Raw genomic sequence first — 21,471 nt, forward strand, 5'->3', positions numbered from 1 at the left:
GCAGTGAAACAGGGCTGTGCAAAGTCACCAGCCTCACTCCATCCACAGCTGGGTTCAGTGGCAAGATAGATCATGATGGCTGGAGATGGCCTGGGTGTTTAAGGCAATTGGGGTTAAGTGACTTGCCCAGGGTCACACAGCTAGCAAGAGTCCAAGTTCAAATCTGAACTCAGATCTTCTGAACTTCAGGGCCAGTGCTCTATCCATTGTGCTGCCTACCTGCCCCTTGCAGGCAAGCCGAATTTGCTTTGATAATAAGGAGAGAAAATGCCTAATAACTCAGAGCTGAAATAGGCTGCCTCGGGCATCTTAAAAGAGAAGGTTGGAGCATTACTAGTCAGGGACAAAGAGGAAAGAAATAACTTTGGAGCCCTTTGGGGTGGGTACATTTGACCCAGAGGGCAGGTGGGCCAGACTAACATAACTCAGCCTGTCCTCCCCATCTTCCATCCTCAGCGGAGACCTGAACATCCCACCAAGTCTCCAAACACCAGGATGCGCCAGGTTCTCTCGTTGCCAACCCTATGGAACGGCCCCTGGCTGCTCTCCAATGAATTATCTCTTCCCCAAACAGTACTTACCGATTCCAGAACAGCCCCCGCTTTGCCGTGGGTGATGGGAGAAACCCATTCCTTTACTTCGAAATGGCTCTGCTTATTAGGTTTCCCCTTATGCCTCTAATATCTCTCTGCTACCTAGTTTTATTCTCTGAAACCAAGAACAGATCCAATCCTTTTTCTTCATGATGGTTCTCCTAATATTTGATACTGATCATGTCTTCCCTCCTGTCTTCCCCAGGCTAAAAAGCCCCCTTTCCTTCAACGGATCCTTCTATGATACTCTCTCCTCATTCTCGTATCCATCATAGGGTCTTAGGATTTAGAACGGGAAGGAACTTGAGCAATCATCCACTCCAAGACCGTTATTTTACAGAAGAAACCAAGACTCAGAACAGGTCCCTCCACAGTCAGCCCTGATTCTCCTTGTAAATCCCAATGGCCCCTACACCAAGCTACAGCCACTGGAATGCTCCAGCTTGTCCATGTCCTTCCCAAAGAGTAGTGCCCCAAAAGGAATCCAGTTCTCCAAATGGGGGCTGACCAGAAGGTGACAGCTGGACCATCGTTACATAGTCCACTCCATGATGGCACGAGCCCTCTGGATTGCCTTGTGATCGATCAGGCATTGGATTTGCCCTCACATCTTTTTTATGTTAATTACCTATGTGGCTGGCCCTCCCCATTCGGAGGCACCTCTCTTCCCCTCCCCGCCACTTGCCCCTAGTCCAAAAAAACAAAACCAAAAAAACAAACCCCCCACACCATTGTTTATGTTTGATCTTTAAAAAAAAGGAAAAATACAATAAACGGTTCAATAAATAGAAAAAAATTACAAAATTACATGATCTTTCCTCTTAATATATAAGAAAAGGTGAGGTGAGTTGGGGACATGTGGAGGTAGGGGGTCTGGCTGTGCAGCTGCCTCCGCCCCTTCTCCTGCCACATGGACAGACAACAGATGGAGGGACTCACAAGGGGGCAAACACAACAAAAACACGCCCCAGTTAAGGAAAACACTTGGGGGGGAGGGGGAGAATGCCACATGACTGGAGCTTTTCCTTCCCATATATATTAAGAATATGGGGTGAGGGAGGGAGTTTCCTGTCTCTCTGACATCTGTCTTCCCCAAAATCGATTTAAGCACGAGCCCGTAAGCTCTGCTTGTGTTCCTGAGTTGAGGTTGTCCAGTGGTGGGTGGGTTAGGGTGGGGGTTACTTGGGACTAAGTTGTCTCAGTCCTGTCCAGGGATGGGAGCTGCAGCAAGGAGCCCCCTGGAAAGCCTCCCTTTCCCAAAGGCAAGATAGGGGACAAGGCTCCATGGAAGTCCCCATGGCTGAGCAGTGAGTGGGAGTGTGCTCCCCTCTCCTACCTGGGGACCCCAAGGTCCCAGGCAGAACCAGAGGAGGTGAGGTATAATGCCCAGGCCATGGGGCTTGGTAGAGGAGGACACTCCCCTCTTCACAAAGTCAACAAGAATCCTTCACTGGGCAGGGTGGGGGCAGGTGTTCCTGGAGGGAGGGGGCAAGCCACAGGCTTTTCCTCTTTTCCCCCAGGGGCAGGGCACAGGGGATCAAGAGCCACAGACACATGGGACATGCCCATTAATTCCACTGGAAGTGTTGGAGGTGGAGAGATTCGAGGTCTGGGCTGGGGAAGATGTGTGGGTATGTGTTAGGGATGGGGGAGATAGGATGGGGGACGGGGTGGAGTTCACATGCCACTCATGGATAATTAAAGACCTCAAACCCAGAGTGGTTGGGTCTGCTACATTTCCTTCAAGGTCTGGTTCAAAGGGGAAAGCTGGCATGCAGGGCTAGCCCCACCCCAGCTAGCCCTAGAGGGTCCAAGAAGCCCAGCCTCAAGTCTGGGATCTGTCCTAGGCAACAACCAAGGGTTTTTCCTAATAGCCCTTCCCCTTGGCCCCCCAGCTGTCCTGGTCTTGGTCAGTCAGGCCCTGGGAGGCTGGGGCATGGCTTCTCATCCTAGGGTCCTTGCCCACATGCATGTATGCACATACATGTTGGCAGCCCTGGAGATGAAGTGGCTGTGGGGGGGGGGTGGGGGGAGGAGGAGAGGGCAGGACTCCTTACCCCTCACTGACTTCATGCTCAGTGCCGCCCCCCCCAATCCTTCAAAACCGCTCCAAACGGTTTCTAACCTAATACTGAAATGCTGATTGCGTGGGGAGGTGTGCAAGCCCCTGTCGTATAAATTAAACACTCAAATCTTCATCTTGTGCCTGGGGCCCAGCCCGGCCAGGGGAGGGGAGAAGTGGGAAGTGGCTCTTGGGGGGAAGGGGCCTTCCCTCCCCAAGCATCACTAGCCCCTCAGCCAAAGCGCTCCCGGACCAGAAGCATCAGCTTTTTCTTCCCTTTGTAGGTCTGTTTGAGGTTGTCAAGGAATTGGGCAAACTGCAAGTGGCCATCAGGGGCCAGCAGGAAGGTCTCCCGGGCCTTGCCCAGGAACTCGATGAACTCACCGTAGTGTCGGGGGCTGATGTGTGTTAGTCGGGAGTGGGTGGTGGTGACGTAGGCTGCCACAGCTGCATCTAGCAGCTGGCAGAGAGGAGCCCGGTCTGTGGCCAGGGGCTTGGTGGCGCCTGCGCCTCGGCGACCACCCAGAGGGCCAAGGCCGGGGGAGCTCAGGGTCCAGCGGTGCAGGATGTCCGCGAGCATAGGCGCACACTGCACGCTCTGGATGATGAGCGGGACGATGGCTGACAGCTCATTCCTGCCCAGGGAATGGCTCAGGGAGCAGGCCCACAGCACATCATTGACAGCTGGGTGGCTGTCCTGGTTGAAGGCGATGCTCAGGTGGGTCAGGGCCAGTGTGGCCAGTTTGTAGGCCCTCAGCGGAAGGCCGCGGTGCTCCATGTAGCGGGCCACAGTGAAGAGGTGGGAGTGGCCCATGCCGCCTGCTGCTGCGTCAAGTACAATCTGGTAGGCGGCCTCAAAGGCGGCGTGGTTCTTCTCGCAGAGAGTCAGAGCGGGCAGGGCGCAGTTCTGGGGGTCCTTCATAGCACACTGAAGGGCCAGGGTCCTGGCACAGCCACAGAGCTCTTCTCGACGGGCAAAGTCCAGGTGAAGGCGCAGAAGGGTGGCATGGGTGGTGCCTGTCACAGCTACGATCGTGGTGGCCTCGATGGGTGTGAAGAGGGAGTACCAGTTCTGCATGATATTCATTAGGGCCTGGGCACCTATTTGGAAGGTAGCATAATGTGAGATGGGGCTGAGGCTGAGGCTCATGGGACCAGGCAGGGGCAGGGGCTTGTGGAAAGAAAGGACTTAATGTCAAGAGACCTGAATTCAAATCCTGGCTACAACACTTCCTAACCATGTAACCATGGGCAAATCACTTATTTCCTCTGAGTCTAAATTCCTCATCCCCCAAAATGGAGATGATAACATCTATGCTCCCCACCTCACAGGGCTGCCGTGGGGAAACATGCTTTGTGAATATGAAAACACTAAAGAAATGGGAATGGTTGGTCTTGTTGGCTCACACAGTCAAGAATCAGGTCAGAGCCAGTTCAGGAGTCCAGGGATGGCTTCCTGTCCTGTCCTGTCCTGGTGCTCAAAGCACGGGGAGTCACCTAAGAGGGGCTGGAGGGCCCCACCCACATCATCTCAGCAACAAGCCCGCTCCAGCTGCTCTCAACAGGGGCCTGGAGTGGTTCCCATTGGCGAGGGCGGCCCGGTTAGGCCAGGGACAGAAACCAACCCCGAAACCCATGTTTCAACAGAAAGTAAGTGAGCAAGTGAGGGCAGGACTAGGAAGCGGCTGAGCTGCCCTGGACTCGGCTGCCCAAGGGCTGGGGTGGGGGGAGACAGGCCTGGGCGGGATGGGACCCAGAGGACAGGTCTGGGCTTGACAGGCTCTTTGGGGAAAGGTGGCAGGAGTGGTGTAGGCAGCAGCCTTCCACATAGCCTGTGTATCCCCCTGCCCACATGGGACATGGACCAATGTACCAGAGAAAATTCAAGGTTCATGAGCCCTCTCCCATGCCCTTTGTCCTTCTTTTCCCTTTGAGGGAAAGAAGCCACCTTGGCAATAGAATAATGATATGACAGAGAGGTAATCAGTAAGCCAACTCTCTACCTTTGGCATCTAAGGCCCTCCAAGTCTCATACTGCCCTTATTTACCTCCAGTGGTGCAATGGATAGAGGACCCTGGAGTCAGGAAGACTCATCTCCCTGAGTTCAAATCTGGCCTCAGACACTTAGCTGTGTGACCGTGGGCGAGGTACTTAACCCTTTTTGCCTTAGTTTACTCATCTGTAAAATGGGCTAGAGAAGGAAATGGCCAACCACTCTGGTATCTCTGCCAAGAAAACTCCAAATGGGGTCACAGAGAGTGGGGCATGACAGAAACGATTGAATAACAAAACCTCCACCCACCATTACTCTTCAACACACCACCTCCAAGGCATCCAGCCTGATAGCCTCACTCCCTGACCCACATGCCAGGTTCACCCTTACCTCTGGGCCTTTCCTCATGCCATTCCCCTGACTGCTGTGCCCTCCCTCCTCATTTCCACCCCTCAGGACCCTACTGAGGTGCCAGGGCCCAGATTGGGTCCCAGCTCCTCTGTGAAGTCTCCCTGGTTACCCCAGGATCTCTGGTCTGAACTAGGCCACAGCCACAGCACTTGGGGCTCACCTGAGAAGCCCCCTTATTTTCTAAATGAGCCAGTTGACAACCAGAGCAGTAAAGTGGCTTGCCTAAAGTTATCCAGTCAGCAAGGAGCAGAGGTGGTAGTCCAACCCCACTGCTCTGTCTCTAGGTTCTGTCTTCTGCCTGCCCGGATTACTATTCCCTGTATTTCCAAAGGAATCTTAAGCAGGGACTAGGTCTTTTGTTCCCAACTGCCCCGGAGGCCAGGTCTATAGGGTTGGGTATGAAGGAGGCATGAGGAATAATTAGCAGATGCATCAAGCAGTCCCTTCTTCAGGTGAGCTGGCTCTTACCAATCTCTGTGGCGCAGCTGACAAGCCAGCGTACCATCTCTCTGCGGCGCCACGTCACAGTGTTCAGAGTCATCCGCATCACCTGGGCCCCGTGGACAAAAGGGGAAGCAGAAGGGGAGGAAAGGAGGGTGAGGGTGTGGAAGAAGAATGCTTCCCCCCCACGCCCCCTCCATCTGCCAGTCCCTCACCTGTAGGCCCAGTTCCAGGGAGATGTTGAGCAAGGTGGTGTCTGGGGGCGCGTTGGCTGGTGTGGCTGTCTTGCAGGCATCTTGGGCCAGCTTGAAGAGTAGGGCTGGAGAGTGGATGTTCTGCTGGATGGAGCCCAGAACTGTGTGCAGCCACTTGGGGTCCCCTGTGAGGCATGAGGCAACAGGGGCTGAGTCTATCCCTCTGCCTCTCATGGACATGCAGTGGTTTGTGGTGCCACGTGGATTCTCTTTCAGGGCATGGCTGGGCTGGGGGATGACTGCCTGGTCCCTGGCCTCTCTATCTATAATCTTTCCCTAGTCCCCTGAAGCCCAGGGTCTGGGGTCTTACCTTTAGCTGCTGTCAGCATGGTAGAGGCCAGCTCACACTGGCGAGTCTCCAGGTGGCCAAGGATGAACCAGCGGGGAAAGCGATTGGTCATCATAGAGTCTAGTGGGTTGTGGTGGAGAAGGTCCCCAGCAGGTAGCACCGTCTCGAGCACTGGCAGCCTGGAAGGGGGAGAGGGATAAGGCGGGAAATGAGAAGCCTTGTGCCCAGAGAGGCAAGGGGGGCGGGGCACCTGAGGTTCAGTTGTTCCCATGGGCTAGAGCTCTTGGGCAAAAGACTATCATAGCCTTAGCCACGGTGTTTACCACGGTTGGGAACATCTCTCTCTCTCTCTCTCTCTCTCTCTCTCTCTCTCTCTCTCTCTCTCTCTCTCTCTCACACACACACACACACACACACACACACACACACACACACACACACACACACCTTCCCACAAGAGGTGGGGCCTGAGCCGAGCCTGAAGGAGCTTCCAAGAGATAGAGGTCAGGAGGCAGAGCATTCCAGGCAATCCCATTCCGTGGGGGGCCCAGCTTGTACGGACAGGGAGAAAGGAGATGCAGTGCTGAGTTTCAGGGACAGCCAATGGGTCAAACGTGGCCTTGAAGGCTTAGATTCAAACCAAGATCAACTCATTCTAAGCCTGGTGGTCTCACCAGTACATCATGCTGGTCGTCTCCTGCCTCACTGCTCTAGATCCATGACAATTAAGTAAAGATTCGGTGGCTGCATGGATGAGTGAGAATGGGGTAAGGAGAGAGACGGCAGGATCTCAGTATCCTAAAATCACAGATTCTTCGCTGGAGAGAACCTTAGAGATGATCAAGTCCAATTTCTTCATTTTATGAATGAGGAAACCAAGGCTGAGGTTAACTGACTTGTCCAGTGTCACACAGCTAGTAAATCGATGGGAGGCCAGATGGGCCAGATTATGGAAAGACCTCAAGGCCAAACTGAGGAGTTAAGAAGTGAAGCCAGATTCACCCCCAGGAAACAAGAAACAAAGGTGAGAGAGAACAGAATCTGTCCGGAGTTAAAACTGATCAAAGTCATTGCCTTCTCTAGCCCCAATTTGGCCCCCACTTCGCTTTTCAGACTTCTTTCCTATTGTTTCCCTGTCAAGAACTCAATCAACATTCCAATCAACAGGCCTCCTGGCTCCTCTGAACCCAGATAGTATGTCCTCCTGTCTTGGTGCCTCTAAACCGAAAGGAAGCCAGGAAGTGGAGCAGTCCCTCTGCCCTGGTGTTTCCCTACCCCTCACCCCCACATCTTGTGGAATTTTAGCTTCATTCAAGACTCAGCTCCGGTGGGAAACTCTCCTCATCCTTCCTTGAGCTACCTTGCATTTGTTTGTCCATTTATGACTGCTACCCCGCCCCCCCCCCCCAGTGAAATGTAACCTATTCAAGGGCAAGGACTCCTGTTATTATCTTTTAACCTTTCCACACACAATAGGGGCTTAACAAAGCTTGTGGAGTTGAGGTTTGGGCCCAGGCACACACAGAGCCTGAACTGGATTGTCAGCATCAGGGAAATGCTAAATGGGGGTTGGGGCAGGGGGACCCACATCCCTTGTTCCCCTCCCACTTCAGGGCAGATAGGTAGGACACTCCCTTGCCTAAGTGACCCCAGGTGACACTTTCTGCTGCTCCCCAGTGGGGGTAGGAGGGTGGTCAGAGCCTGGGCCACCCAGATACCTACCTCATAGCACGGAGAGCAAGGCGGTATGCCAGGTCAGGGTCATGGGGTAGCAGGGCCGTGAAGAGGAAACGGGCAAAAGTGTGCATGGGCACGCTCTCTCGGAACAACACCTCCCCAAAGCCACTGAAGGGTCCCCCTAATGGAAGAACACTGTTTAGCATGGGATAGAGGGAAAGCAAGCCCCCTTATGACACTTGGGATTTTCCTTCCACTCTTTGGATGTTAAGTTGGGCCAAATTTTCCATCTCTCCATTTGGTGCTTTGAGATCTTTTGCTTAAAGAGGAAGAATAGCCTTCCTCAAGGACCTCTCCCCCATGGGTAGCTCTGATGAGGGGTTAGGAAATTACTGGGGTGGGGTATGTTTTTGCTGTGGTTCATGCTGGTCCACCCCAGGGGCAGGTTTCCTCCTGTTTGGGAGTCAGGGACTTCGCTGGAAGGGGGTGGGCCAGGAAAGCGAGGCCTCCAATGCTCTCACCATCTAGTAGGAGGGCTGCCTGCTTGCGCAGGCCCTGCACCAGCCTCTCGTCCAGCTGCACCTCATCCAGGAGGGCCAGGAGCTGCTCCTCGCTGCGGACAACCTTGTCCTGAGCATAGAGTCCCTCGGGCATGGCCCGCTGCTGCCCAAGGCCCAGCAGCGCTACTTCCAGGGCCAGGGCCAAGTAGGATTCACCAGGGTTGCCAGGAACTGTCATGTGCTGGTAGGTAGACTTGCGCTTCTCAGAGGCTGGATCTGTCGAGGGGACAAGAACTCAGCCTCCCTGGCCCTGCTCCTATGGGAGCGGGTACACCTTCTTTGGGGACAAAAGATGCCGATACCCAGTCTGGGTGTCCAAACTCTCCCGAGCCCATACTGGATTCAGGCTGGATCTTTGCAGCATTTGGCCCTGCTGTGAAACCAGCCCCTGGATCACCCTCCTCTCCCCACAGCGTGCCTCCCCCCCCACGTCAGCCCGTTCTCTGCTTGTCTCCTTACCTGGGTAGAGGCCAAGACCCTGGTCATCCATACGACAGGCCTCCAAGAAGGCCCTGCAGAGGCAGCTGATGGGCTCGAGCGGGTGACCCACCCATCCCTCCACATTGGTGATGCTGGTGGAGCCTTTCTGGAGCAGCTCTGGAAAGGAGAGAGAGTAAGGCCAGGCTCTCCAGATGCCCAAGTCCCTGGCCCACCCCTGGGGCAGAAGGAACCCAGAGCAAAGCTTCTTAAACTGTGGGGTGCAGAACTTAACGTGGTAGGGGGAAGAAGCAAAAACTCTGGCAACAGAAAAAGGTTATGGGCACGTGTTTTATATACCTACATACCCTGGGTCGTGTAAAAATTTCTGGGGAGAAAAGGGGTCACGAGTGGAGAAAGTTTAAGAAGCCCTGCTCTAGAGAGTGACATTCCACCAAGCTCATCAACCTGGTATCGGAGGCCCCCCTAATCACAGAACCCACCCCACCCAAAGGATATTCTCCCTTATGTCAAGCAGGACTCTGCCTCTTGGCAGCTCCCTGTTACCGCTCCTAGTTTGGCCTGTACGGCTCAGGAGATGAAGTCTCCTCCCTTTCCCAGATGCTAACCCTTCAAATACTTGCAAGAGAACATGTCCCCCAGGGCTTCTATTTTCCACCCTGAATACCCCCAATTTTTTCAACTGACCCTCACTGTCCTGGAGCACTCTTGCCCCCTCCACATATGCTCTCCAGGGACCCTGTGGTCAATAAGTCTAATCCCTTCAACTGAGGCCTGGAAAAGGGAAGGCCTGGAGTAAGTGCACTCTCCTCTCAGAATCTCAAATCTGTTCCAGAGCTCAGCTTGACCTTCCCTTGTCCCTCGGCTGTCAACTGGCCAGTATTGGCCCTGTAAGCACTTACATGTCTAGGGGCTGTCTCCCCAGTAGAAGGACGTAAGCTCCCTGAGAGCAGGACTCATTTTATTCCTGTCTTTGTATTTCCAACACCAGGCACACAGTGGGTGCTTAATAAGTGCTTGCTGACTGAGCTCCTACTAGTTCTGAGTCTGTGGTGAGAGCACTTGGCAGACTTCAAGGCACCACACATGTGCTCTCTGTTCTTCTCATCCTCAATAAACAAGCAGGAAGTAAGTGGGTTGGAAAGCACTGGCTCAGGAGCCAGGTCCCGGTGGGTTTAAATCCTGCCTCGGTTGTTTCCTGGCTCTGTGACCCACCTTGGCCCGTAGTATCCTTATCTATAAAAGGTGGTGTTGGAGCAGCTGGCCACCCAGCTCCCTCCCCGCCTGTAGGTACCCAGAGTGAGGTCACAGGTGATTCCCACTGCTGTAAGGCGAATAGCTTGGGGAATCTGGCAGCCAAGTCCATGCACATCAGCCCTCTCTGACCCATGAGTAAGCAGGGTCATAGGGATGGACCTGTCTGTCCCCTGACCTCTGCTGGGCCCTGCCCACCTTTCTTCTGCTGCTTGTAACTCTCCAGCTGATGGCGCCGTTGTAGCCTGAGAGTGTGGACCACGGCACATGCCAGGCGCAGGGCCTCCCGGGGATAGCCGTGGGAGCGCAGAGCATCCACACGGGCACAGGCGGTGGGGAAGGGTTCACCCAACCAGAGGGGGCGGCCCTGGGGGTCAAAGCTCAGCTTGTCACCCCCACTGCCACCACTGGTCTTGAGGCCTGGCCCGTAGTAGTCGCTGGCCAGGATCTTCTGGAGGTGAGGGTCCCCCCAGCGCAGTTCTCCAGCTTGCAGGGCACGTCCAAATACCGTATGGCGAGTGGTTGCTGTTCCGAGAGACATGGCAGAGGTCAGCCCATGGCCAAGCCTAGCCATGCGGGGAAGCTCTGGCCCAGACGGGCCAGGACAGAAGGTGTCATTTTTAAGCCTGTCATTGCTTCCCTTGGAGGTGTAACATGCACCCCCCTCTCGTCAGAGACACAGAAGTACAGGGACGGAGATGTCAGGAACTTGGCTCCTAGCCACCCACCCACCCAACCTGCATAGGGAACACCAGGCTCTGGGCCATGTGTCAGGCCCAGCCCACTTTCAGAAGGGGCCCAGTTGGCACCATGGAAGATGGGCCATGTGGTGTGGCCCTACCTGGCCTGGGGGGAGAGCTAGACTGCAGGGAGGGCCCAGCAATCCCCTCAAAGGAATAGTTGCCTTCTTCCAGCGGGCAGACGCTCAGTTCATCCCACTGTTTCAGCTGCTGAAGCCAGCCTGTCCGCTCCTCGGGCCGACAATGGGGACTCAGCACCACACACACCCAGAGGGCTCCTGTAAGGAGAGGAGGAGAAGGGAGGGGTGGGCAAACCTGGGCAGCTGCTGGAGGGAAGGGGCGGGCAAACCTGGGCAGCTGCTGGGGGGAAGGGGCGGGCAAACCTGGGCAGCTGCTGGGGGGAAGGGTCAGGTCCCAAGGGCTCCCAGAACTCACCTAACTCATCCCACAGCTGCCGGCACTTGTCCGTCATGCCTGCGCCCTGCTGCCGCCAGAGGGCCAGTCGAGGGTCCTCCAGGAACTGCTGGGTCATGAGGATCAGCATCCTTGCCCCATTGGAGTCCCGCATCCGCAGCATCTCCCGAACCTGAGCCAGGAGTGAGGGAAGTCAGAGGCTGGGCCTGGTGCCTGCTGTTCCTGCTCCCCTCCCCCCAAGCGGACCCCTCCCTACTTCCCAGGCCCCAGACCCCCAGTGCTGCCAGTCACCTTATTGAACATAGACTGCAACTGTTTGCTAGCACCATAGTAGCCACCATTGGAGAGCAGCTGCTTGACCTGCTCCTGGATCTGCTCCTCGTCCAGGTGCCAGCAGTTGGCATCTTCAATGCCGGCCCCTGCCGTGGGGTCAGGGGCACCTGGGACAGGGAGGGAGGGGGGTGGAGCTGAAGCAACAGCAGTAGCAGCAGCAGTCACCTGTGGGGCCCTGACTCAGCATCCCCATGAGTCACACACACCCTGGACTCCTCCCCACACCCCAAATCCTCCCACATCTCACACACGCCCAGAGAAGCCCAGTATCTCCCTCCTCAGACACACACCTAATACCTCCCCTACCTTGGAGAGCCCCACTTCCTCAGACGTACCAACAAACACCTCCGCACACACCCCTCTCAAAGAAACGGCCGAACACCATCCCAGAGCCACATCTCCGACACCTCCGCCGCTCCCCTTCCTTGCCTCCCCCCATGTTAATGGCCTAGAATTTTGGTAGCAGAACCTTAGAGATGCCCTCAGTGGCCTCCCTCTGCCCAGTTCACTCGGAGTTCAATCTGCACAGATCTCAGTATCTCACTATAGCATTAAGCTCCTTGAGACCTGCTGTTTGCCTTCCCAGTCCTTGTGCCTGGCATACCACAGGCTCCTGATAAATGCGTGGCTGATTGTGTGGCCCTCTGTCACACTCCTCTCAAGTAGCCCTCCAGCCTTTACTTGGGGACCATCTAAAGGGGGTTCCCCATCCCTCCCAGGGCCCTACACCCCACTTTCTGACCCTCCTCAGTCCAAGGGTGTTTTCTGAAATCGTCTGTATTGGCCTCTCCGGCTTCCACCCAAGGCTCCTTGGGGGACAGTGACCAGGAGGTGAAGGGAGAGAAGGGGGTCCCCTCCCCTGCAAGCCTGGCCTCCACACCCTTCTCTACTCTGGCTGTCCTCTTCTGGACACTCCCCAGTTTGTCAACATCCTCGTGAAGATGTGGTGCCCAGAGCTGGACACAGGTTGTGAGATTCGAGAGAGTCCCTTCTTGTCCTAGCACCGAGGCCTCTCTTTATGCAGCCCCTGACTGCACTGGCTTCTTCAGATCGCTATGCCTTAGTGCTCTGACTCATGCTGTGTGCAGTCCACTGAGATCATGAGCTCTTTTTCACATCTCCCCCATCTTGTACTTGTGAAGCTGACTTTCTGAAACCTAGTGTAGAACTTGGTATTTGTCCCTCTTGGATTTCACCCTGTTAGCTGCAGTCCAATACTCGTGTGGCCTATTGCCTAGCACACCCTCTATGCTTTATCACCCACAACACTTACATGGACCGGCTGTCTACCTCCTCCCCCCTCAATAGAGCTACCCCAACCTCCAGGCCTTCAGAAGTCTAGGCTTGGGGAGGCTTCCTTGTCCGCCATGGCCTTTCAGGGATAGCAACGAAAAAGCCCCGAACCACCCTTGGGGGAGCAGTCCAGGATGACTCTCCAGTCTCACCATGGACGCGGTTGATCTCGGACCCCAGGAAGAGGATCTCATCGGCTAAGCGCTGGGCAGTGGGCAGCACCTCGGTGTGGTGGGCGCTGATCAAATACTGGACAAACTTCTGCAGCTGGTCCCTGTTCATCTGGGACAAGGTCTCTGAGATGGGCAGCCGAAGCTCCACCTGGCGGGCATGGCGGATGCGGTGCAAGGACAGCGCCACCACATGGGCGCAGTAGAAGAGATCGCGGTTGTCACAGCCACAGCTCACTGAGGTGATCTTGCAGCGGTCGAAGCTGATGGACACGTGGTAGAGACGCTCTGGCTCACTGGGGCCTGCGGGCTCCGTCACATTTCCACTCAGGTGGAAACCTGGGGAGAAGGAGGGTGGGTAGAGAGAGAAACCCTGAGCACATGGAGGAGCTGGACAGACACTTGAGACAGGGCCAAACCGAGGCCCAGAGAGGGGAAGGAGCCGAGTGGAGGCCACACAGACAGCCCCCTCCTCCAAGTCCTCTGAGATACCAGGCTGCCCCTCAAAGGTCAAGAGATCCTGCAGTCCAGGCACCTCACTTTACAGCAAACACCCCAGAGAGGACAGAAGCAAAGAGCCAGTGGTCTTTCCACAGCACCATACCCCCCATCAGGTGGGGGTGGTGCCCTTTCCTCCAAGATCCATTAGCTGTCTTGGTTCTCAGTCCACAGTCACCAGCCCCCAGGGATGGAGGATTGGGGCAGAAGTCCAGAGTGATGCTTTGCTGATGCTCCAGCTGAGCCCCAAGGGCCCCTGAAGCCCCCTTCCCCCTGCCCAGGCCAGGACTACTGGGCCACCAGCACTCACACATCTTCCTTCTTCAAGATGCTGTGGGTGGGCAGGGTGGAGGACCTCATCTAGCAGGTTTATTCTGCCTCCTGAGAGCTTTGTCGGCCTCATTAGGTTAAGCCAGGTCAGACTAATTAACCCTCATGGGGTGGGGGGTGGGGGAGAAGAGGAAGAGAAGGTTCTGCCCTGGCCCTGATACCTTGGCACTGTCCCAGTTTCCTGAGGCCACTGGGACCAGGTGAGGAACATCAGTAATAAAGGCTAATGACCCCCAGGCCCCAGCTACCTCAATGCCATGCTTGTCTCCCATTCCTAGGTCCCCAAACACCCAGCAAATACTCATTAACTCCAAGGGCCCCACAGGCAGTTTGGGTGGCAGGAAGAGAGGAAGCGCCTGGTAGGGTGAGTCAAGGGCACTGAGGAGGCAGGAAGGCTGCACGATAGCACGATAGGGGTGGGGTCTAGGCTGTCCCCTTTCCTCAGGGCTGGGCTTTGACACAGCCAGTGGGACTCCCTCTGACCCAGAGGGTAGTGATGAGAGCACCAGCTCAGATCTTGGCTCTGCTATACTTATCAAACCTCCCTGCGCCTCAGTCTCTTTGACAAAGTCAGACTAGATGATCTCTAAATGCTCCAGCATTCCCACCCTGGCCTGCGAAGGTGTGAGCCTCTGGTGCTCACGCAGGCATGGCCAAGCTGCCCAGGCTCCATGAGGCTCCAGCCCTGAGTGGGGAGGGTGTGAGGCAGGGCTGTGCGGGCCAGAGGTCAGTATCTGCTCCATGAAGCCAGAGGGGCTGCCCCTGCCCCTGCCCCTGCCCCAGCCCAGGCTTTCCTCAATACCGACCCCCCAAATGAACCCCTACACTACTCTTCTACCGTGGGTCAAGCTGGCCAAGTCATTTCCCTTCCCTGGTCCTATTTTCTCAGTGGTAAAATGAGGGGATTGGACTAGTTATCTTTTTCTTTTTTTAACATATGTTTTCTTTTAATTATGAATTTAAACACGAGGGTTCAATGTACAAAGAACAGAAAAAGAGATCTGTATAAGAAACTGAACTCTTGGTATGTGGAGTTTGCTTTTCTTTTTTTTTGTTTTTTGTTTTGTTTTGTTTTGGTGAGGCAATTGGGGTTAAGTGACTTGCCCAGGGTCACACAGCTAGTAAGTGTTAAGTGTCTGAGGTCGGATTTGAACTCAGGTACTCCTGAATCCAGGGCCGGTGCTCTATCCACTGTGCCATCTAGCTGCCCCAGGAGTTTGCTTTTCTTTTTTTTTTTTTATTTTTGCAGGGCAATGGGGGTTAAGTGACTTGCCCAGGGTCACACAGCTAGTAAATGTCAAGTGTCTGAGGCCGTATTTGAACTCAGGTCCTCCTGAATCCAGGGCCAGTGCTTTATCCACTGCGCCACCTAGCTGCCCCCAGGAGTTTGCTTTTCTTAATGAGGAAATATTCAATTTCGTAACGTCAGAACAAAATTTCCCTGCCCTGTCGGGTACCCTTTTGGATTTGCTTCTGTTCTCTCCTGGGTATCCTAAACAATGGCTCATCAAAGACCTTTTCTTTCTTTTCTTCTTTTTCTCTTGTATCACTAACCACTGGCTCACCTCCCCACAAACGGAAGCTCTCTTGTATCAAATGAGCACAAGCAAACAGGACAAACCAACCCGTGGCCAGCCGGGTCTCTCTGCACCTCTGGTCCATCACCTCTCTGCTCAAAGGAGAGGAGCATGCTTCTGCTAGATGACCTTTGAAGCTCTTGATTCTCTCACCCTAGGGAAGTGCTTGGAGGACACAGGCTCAGGGCTCCCCTTGTCCCATTCCCAGCCCACTCCCCAAGGGTTATTTCCCTTTTGGATGCAGGGGAAGTCTAATACTGGCTTCAGCTCTCAGTTCCTTCAGAAGCATGCCGAACCCTACCCCTCTAGAAATTGAGAAACTAGGCCCTGGCTCAGGCTCTGGGATAGGATGGGAGGACCTCAGCTAGGACCGCTCCTCTGAGACAGGGGACTCCGCTGCCCCTACCAGACCCTGGATGGGCTGGAGTACGCTAGAAACCAGCTATCAACCTGAGAGCCAGGATACTAAGACGGCTGCTGATAGGCCTATGTCCTGACTACAGAGTATGCCATTTCAACCTCATTTACCTAAAGGCTGAAGGGAAGGACAGGGGCAGCTGGCTGGCGGGCCCCTGTTCTGAGGTTATAACACCACCCTCTCTTCTGCCATCTCACTTTTTAGGAACTAGTTTCCCAAACCAAATTCTTGGAGGATGGGAGGACAGGAATGCTGGAACAGGCATCCTAAGTCCTTATAGCCACTTTGTTCTTCCCTAGTGGGGCTTTGGGTGAGACTAGTCTTCACCCCCCAATTCCCTTTGCCTTTATCCATTCCCTAAGCACTTGGCAAATGTGCATTAGCTACAGGAACTCTAGAATTGACCGGGGTTTTGGTAGAGAGTGGGGAGACCTACTAGCCAGGAGCATGGCTGGACAGGCTGGGCTACTGCATTTCCCTTTAAGCTAAGAGGGTTACAGGGCTATACAGCACCTAAGAAGGATAAGACTGGGTGGATTTAAAACTGAAAGGGATGTCGGAAATCATCCACCTTCTTTTACAGATGTGGAAACTGAGGCTCAGGGAGGGACAGGAAGGTGCTTAAGGTCCTACGTGGTAGAAAGGCAGGCTGGGATTGGAGCCAGGGTCCAGATCCAAGTGCTTGTTCCATTGTTTTTTCATCAAGGTCTGCTCACCTTTGGGTGGCCATGGATGAAGACTCCAGACCCCGCCACCCCCCCCCATGGGGGCCAAGCTGGCCACTCACCCACTTGCAGCACTCTGTCCACAGCTCCAGTCTGCAGGAGGTGCAGCCCTCGATTGAAGGGCACTCGAGAGTCATGCTCGCCTTCGGGCGGCTGGTAGCCCAGGGAGGAGTACATGCATATCTCCCTCTCACTTCGTGGGAAAGACCAGAAAACGATCCGTTTCTGTACAGGCTCAGGCACCCGGGAGAACCGCTCTTCCACCTTCGGGCATGGAGGAGGGGAGGGGAACAGAGAACCATGGTGAGGATGGGGGGAGGGGCTGATGGAGCCAATGGGCCACCTGCCTCGGAAGCCTGGCTCTGGCGCTTACTGCTCGAATTTACCTTGGCCAAATGACCTCCCTCACATGTAGAATGAGAGGGTTGTCTTCTAGATTGCAATTCTTTTATCAGTTCTTCTACCCCAGCCCAGGAACTCTCCGGTCTAGCTAGAACTGGCACCTTACCACCAAGACCCAAACTATCCCTGCCACATTCCCTTCTGCTCTGAACACCATGAACCTTACCTCTGACTCTCTAGCTGCTCCAGGGCTTGAGCAATGCAGAGAAAGACAGGATACCCAGCTCCCCCCAACACACACACTACTTGTCTCTTTCCCTAAGCCTTCCCCCCACACCCATTACCAGGGGGTTTCTCTAAAATGTTTTGAAACAGGCAGAGGTGTGTATACATGTACACACACACACACACACACACACAGAGGACAGAGCTGCTGCATAGATGCACAGGCATCTGGGGTGTCCGTGTACATGAAGGGGTTCAGGGTCACTGTAGAAAGACGCTCCCAAATGGAGAGAGGGAGGCACCTTGTGCAGATGCACACAGGCATGGGATGATGCATACATCTGTGCAGGTCATATGCACAAGGGACCCGGGGTCAACACACAGATGTACATGGAATACAGGGGAGGGGCTTCACACAGACTCACGCACACAGGACAAGGGGGATGCATGCACGAGAGATACAGGATGCCATTGTACGGATGCATGAACAGAAGAGGGTCACATGCACAAGGGCCCCATATGGGACGAAGAGGAGGGGCTGGGGTTGTGGGAGGGTCACGGCATAGGGCTCAGGCATTCACATCACTTTTGTCTGTTCTCTCCTGGAGATAAGGCAAAAGACGTGTGACCCTGGCTGGCTTGGGGGAGTGAAGGGAAGCTGCCCACAACCTTCAAAAGCCAAACGGGGGTAGAACTGGCGACGGGGCCAGAGCCAGGGCTGCCCTCACTGGCTGAAGGGATGGACTAGATGACTAACTAGGTATTTTCCAAGGCTATGATTCAGAACCTGTGCTCAGGCACATAAAGCCGCCAGGAAGACTAGGCTGTTTAACTCCTGAGTGGCCCGGAAAGCAAAACAAACAGCTGCTGAAGTTGGACAAAGGTAGCAGAAGAGATTGAGGGGCTCTTTTCTCATGGGTTGGGGGGGGGTGGTGAGCTGCCCAGGCCCTCCTCTCCTTTCCCATCCCCCAAGGTCCTGTCCTGAACTCAAGAGCAAGAAAGGCCCCTCTCCAGGGGGTGGGCGGAGCAGAAGCAGGAAAGGCAGGCCAAAGATGGGGCAGGAAAGGAACTGGGCTGAGTCAGGGCCTGTGATGGCAGGAGTGTCCTGCCTCGGCCAGCCCCATGAATAGCTCCCACCGCACAGCATAAGGAAGAGTTAGGATGGAGAGGAAGGCACACTGGGGTTATATGGGAGACCTGGGTTCAAATGCTGCTAGCTCTTCCACTAACTAAACACATGACCTTGGGGGAGTCCCTTTTTTTCCTCTGGGTCTCAGTTTCTTCATTTAGAAAAAAAAGGGGGGGTCAGATCAAATGACCTTTGTTCAGCTTTATGAATGGTAACCTTCCCTCAAGGGTCCATTGAACTTGCCCACAGCTGATCTAACAGCTTTCAGGGGGTGTCTCTTAAGGGTCCCTGACTCATTTTTTCAGGTTTGGGGATGGCCTCCCAGTGCACCTGCCACAGGTAAACACAGCCCAGGAACGGCAGTATCCACCCAGGAGCCCTCCCCCCACCATTCCCTCCTCCTAGGTCTGCATCATCGATCTGTCTGCAGGAAAGCTTTAGCTGCACCCCAGGTTGGCCAGCAAAGGGGAGTGAAGGGATGAGTTGGAAGGACCCGAGGGTCCAGGAAATCCCTGCTAGAGCTGAGACCCCAAGGGATGAGAGAGAGAGAGAAAGAGGGAGGTCAGAGCTGGGTCAGAGCTTGGGGGGCTTACTTGGCAAATGCCCTCTGAATGTTAAAGGAAAGAAACAGAGAGGTCCCTAGGAGTTGGAGCTACGACAGAACTTAGAGAGCTACTTCCCGTCCCCCCATTTTTTGGGTAGAGAAACTGAGGCCTGGCGAGGGGGACTTGCTCAAGGTCACACCAGGAGCAAGGATAAGAGCCTGGGCTTGAACTCCGTCCCCCGGGCGCTCTGATCATGGTCCCCGCACCAAGGTTTGGGTTGGTTTTTTTAGGGGGGGTGATCTCCGATCTCTGCTGGGGCTGGACCTCCGGGCTCTCGGGGCGGGGGCGGCTGGGCTCAGGATGCTCTGGGAGGGGCGGGGCGGGGGAGGGGCTCGGCTCAGGATGCTCCGAGGGGGGCGGGAGCGCCTGGGGGTGCCAGCCCTTCCCGAAGCGCGGCTGGGGGGGGGGCTGGTCACCCCCGGACCGTGGCCCCCGGGCCTCACCTGCTCGAAGGCCCAGGTTTCGGCTACTCGCTTGGCGCTGAGGTCCAGCAGCGTCTCGACCCGGCTTCGGCCGCCGCGTCCGGCCCCGGCCTCTCGCTCCTCCGACCCCCCAGAGCAGCCCCGGCTCCGCTTGGCAGCCGGAGGGTCCATCGGGCTGGGCCGGGGCCGGGGCCGGGGCCTGCGCGGGGCCCCCAATCCCCGGCCTTTCCTTTCTGTGTTGCCCGGAGCCCCCCACCCCGGGCCGCTCCTGCTGCGCTGCGCCGGGGGAGCACGCTCAGCCACCGACCTGGAACCCCGCGGGCCCCGGCCCCGCGTCGCTCTTCGCCTGGTCCTGGCCCCGAGCCCCGGCACGGGCCCGGCCGATGCGGCCCCTTTAAGACTCGCCACAACAATGAAGCTTCCTCGGCGGCCGCTTTATCCTCCGCCGATGCCCCGCCCCCGCCGCCGGTCCCCATTGGGGCCCCCCCACTTCACTCTCTCGCCTCCGCCATTGGTCCCCGCCCCCCGGTTCCGGGCCTCCGCACCTCATTCGCCAACTCCCCTGCCACTCGATTCTGGGTCACCCAGCCCTGGCCCGAGGCGAACGGTAATGTCAATCACTGACCGCTGCCCGCCAATCAGATACGGAGAGTCCAGGAGACCCTGACCATATGTGGAGTTGCGGGGCGGGTCCCGGGTTCATTCACAACATTCCGCCCCCCTCCCCCATTTACCTCTTCTTCTACCACCACCCCTTAACCCACCCCCCCCACACCCCCGCCCAAGCAGACACTGGGTTACGGCTGGGCTGACCCGCAGCGGAGTTCACACCTGGAACTGGGTTGTGTGGGTGTAGGGCACCCTGCCGGGCAGAGCCTACAACACGGCTTTGTTTATTGTAGATTCGCTTCCGGTCAACCGGGAAGAAACCCCCCCAACAAAAAAACACGTTCACTATTAGCTGCTAGTCCCTGCTTTATCCTGGGCTCTCCCTCCCTACCACACGTTTTCGACTCTGTCCCTGTGGTTTAGCATCCCAGGATCGCAAATTTAGAGTCCTCTCTTCCAAACCCTTGTTTTACAGATGAGAATACTGAGGCCCTGGGAGATTCAGAGTCTTGGCCAGGACTTCCAGACCTTTGTCCCCCTCCTCCCTTTATTCTTCCATCCAAGCTACAAAACCCCCACATTTCCCTCCAAAGGGAGACTCCTTTGTGCACCAGTCCCTTCCCCTCCCCCTACAGTGGAAGGTTCCTCACTGCTCTAAGGATTTCCATTTCTGCTCACTCACCCATTGAAAGGACACCATCAAGGCCCTTTACTTCCGTGGTCAGTACCCACCCCCACCAACCCCAACCCAGACATCCTGTTTAGTTAATAGTATCTCTCTCTCACACATACACACAAAAGACTGAGAAGGGGCTGCCTCCAGGATTCTTTTAAAGGCCAGAGAATCCCCAGATAAATAGGGGGATCAGGGAGCAACAGAATGCCCTTGTGGTAGATGTGCCTGAGTCTGTGTTAACAGAGAAGGCCTAAGTTGCTAGGTCAATTTCAAACCAGTGCCTGAAACATCAAATGGCTTCCCCCCCCCCCCCTTTCATAAAGCCACTATGTGGAAGGCAGATTTCCCCTTCCCCCCATGGCCCAGCATGTGCAACAACTTCAGGGGAATGGAAGCCACATTTATTCCTGACTCCTCTGATCTCACTGTCTCGGCATTCTGTGATTCTGACCCCAAACAGATGTGTTTTTCTCTATCCACTCGGAAAGGGTGACACCCTCCAAAGGATCTAGATTCACACATTTAAGACATAAAAAGGATCTCCCCTATCTTTGCCACTTCCCCTCATTGCCCAAACCCCCGGCCTCCTCCTGAGGACTCCCAGGGTCCCCCTCCCAGCATTGTTTACTCTGTTTTACTCACACTGAGACCTCAGGAAACCAGCCAGGTCAGTTTCACTTCCTGGTTCTGAGGCACCCGTGGCAGAATCTCCCGGCTTGCCCTCCTGCTTTGGGCCTTTCATTTCAAGATTTCAAAGGTGCTTTTTTTGTTTATTTGTTTTGTTTTTAAACATAGGTTCATTAGCAAAGTCTTGCTGCTCTGCCCGGAAAACTGGGCATTCCAGACACGGAAAAAGATGGAGGGGAAAAAGGAAATGGCCTGGCCAGAAACCCTTCTTTCAGGGCCAGTTTTAAACACCAGAAAATACTTTTCCCTCAGGAAGAATGGTCTGTATTTGAACCAGACCATCTTTTGTCCCAAGCTCAGATGAA

The 21,471-nt window shown here is 55.2% G+C and overlaps 1 protein-coding gene across 1 annotated transcript; it reads right to left on the reverse strand.

Annotated features, from left to right (window-relative positions):
* Nucleotides 1-1,320: 1,320 nt before the first annotated feature.
* On the reverse strand, nt 1,321-19,592 carry ZSWIM4 (zinc finger SWIM-type containing 4). Its single transcript, XM_043978774.1, has 14 exons — nt 19,216-19,592; nt 16,534-16,735; nt 12,906-13,262; nt 11,419-11,567; nt 11,149-11,299; nt 10,815-10,991; nt 10,172-10,498; nt 8,741-8,878; nt 8,243-8,497; nt 7,767-7,902; nt 6,066-6,223; nt 5,717-5,880; nt 5,529-5,610; nt 1,321-3,756 (listed from the first exon to the last, which is right to left on the reverse strand). The coding sequence occupies exons 1-14, from the start codon at nt 19,363-19,365 to the stop codon at nt 2,888-2,890; spliced, it is 3,315 nt and encodes a 1,104-aa protein (XP_043834709.1). The 5' UTR covers nt 19,366-19,592; the 3' UTR covers nt 1,321-2,887.
* Nucleotides 19,593-21,471: the final 1,879 nt, after the last annotated feature.

This window comes from Dromiciops gliroides, chromosome 1 (genome assembly GCF_019393635.1).
Source record: "Dromiciops gliroides isolate mDroGli1 chromosome 1, mDroGli1.pri, whole genome shotgun sequence".
Lineage (NCBI taxonomy): Eukaryota > Metazoa > Chordata > Mammalia > Microbiotheria > Microbiotheriidae > Dromiciops > Dromiciops gliroides.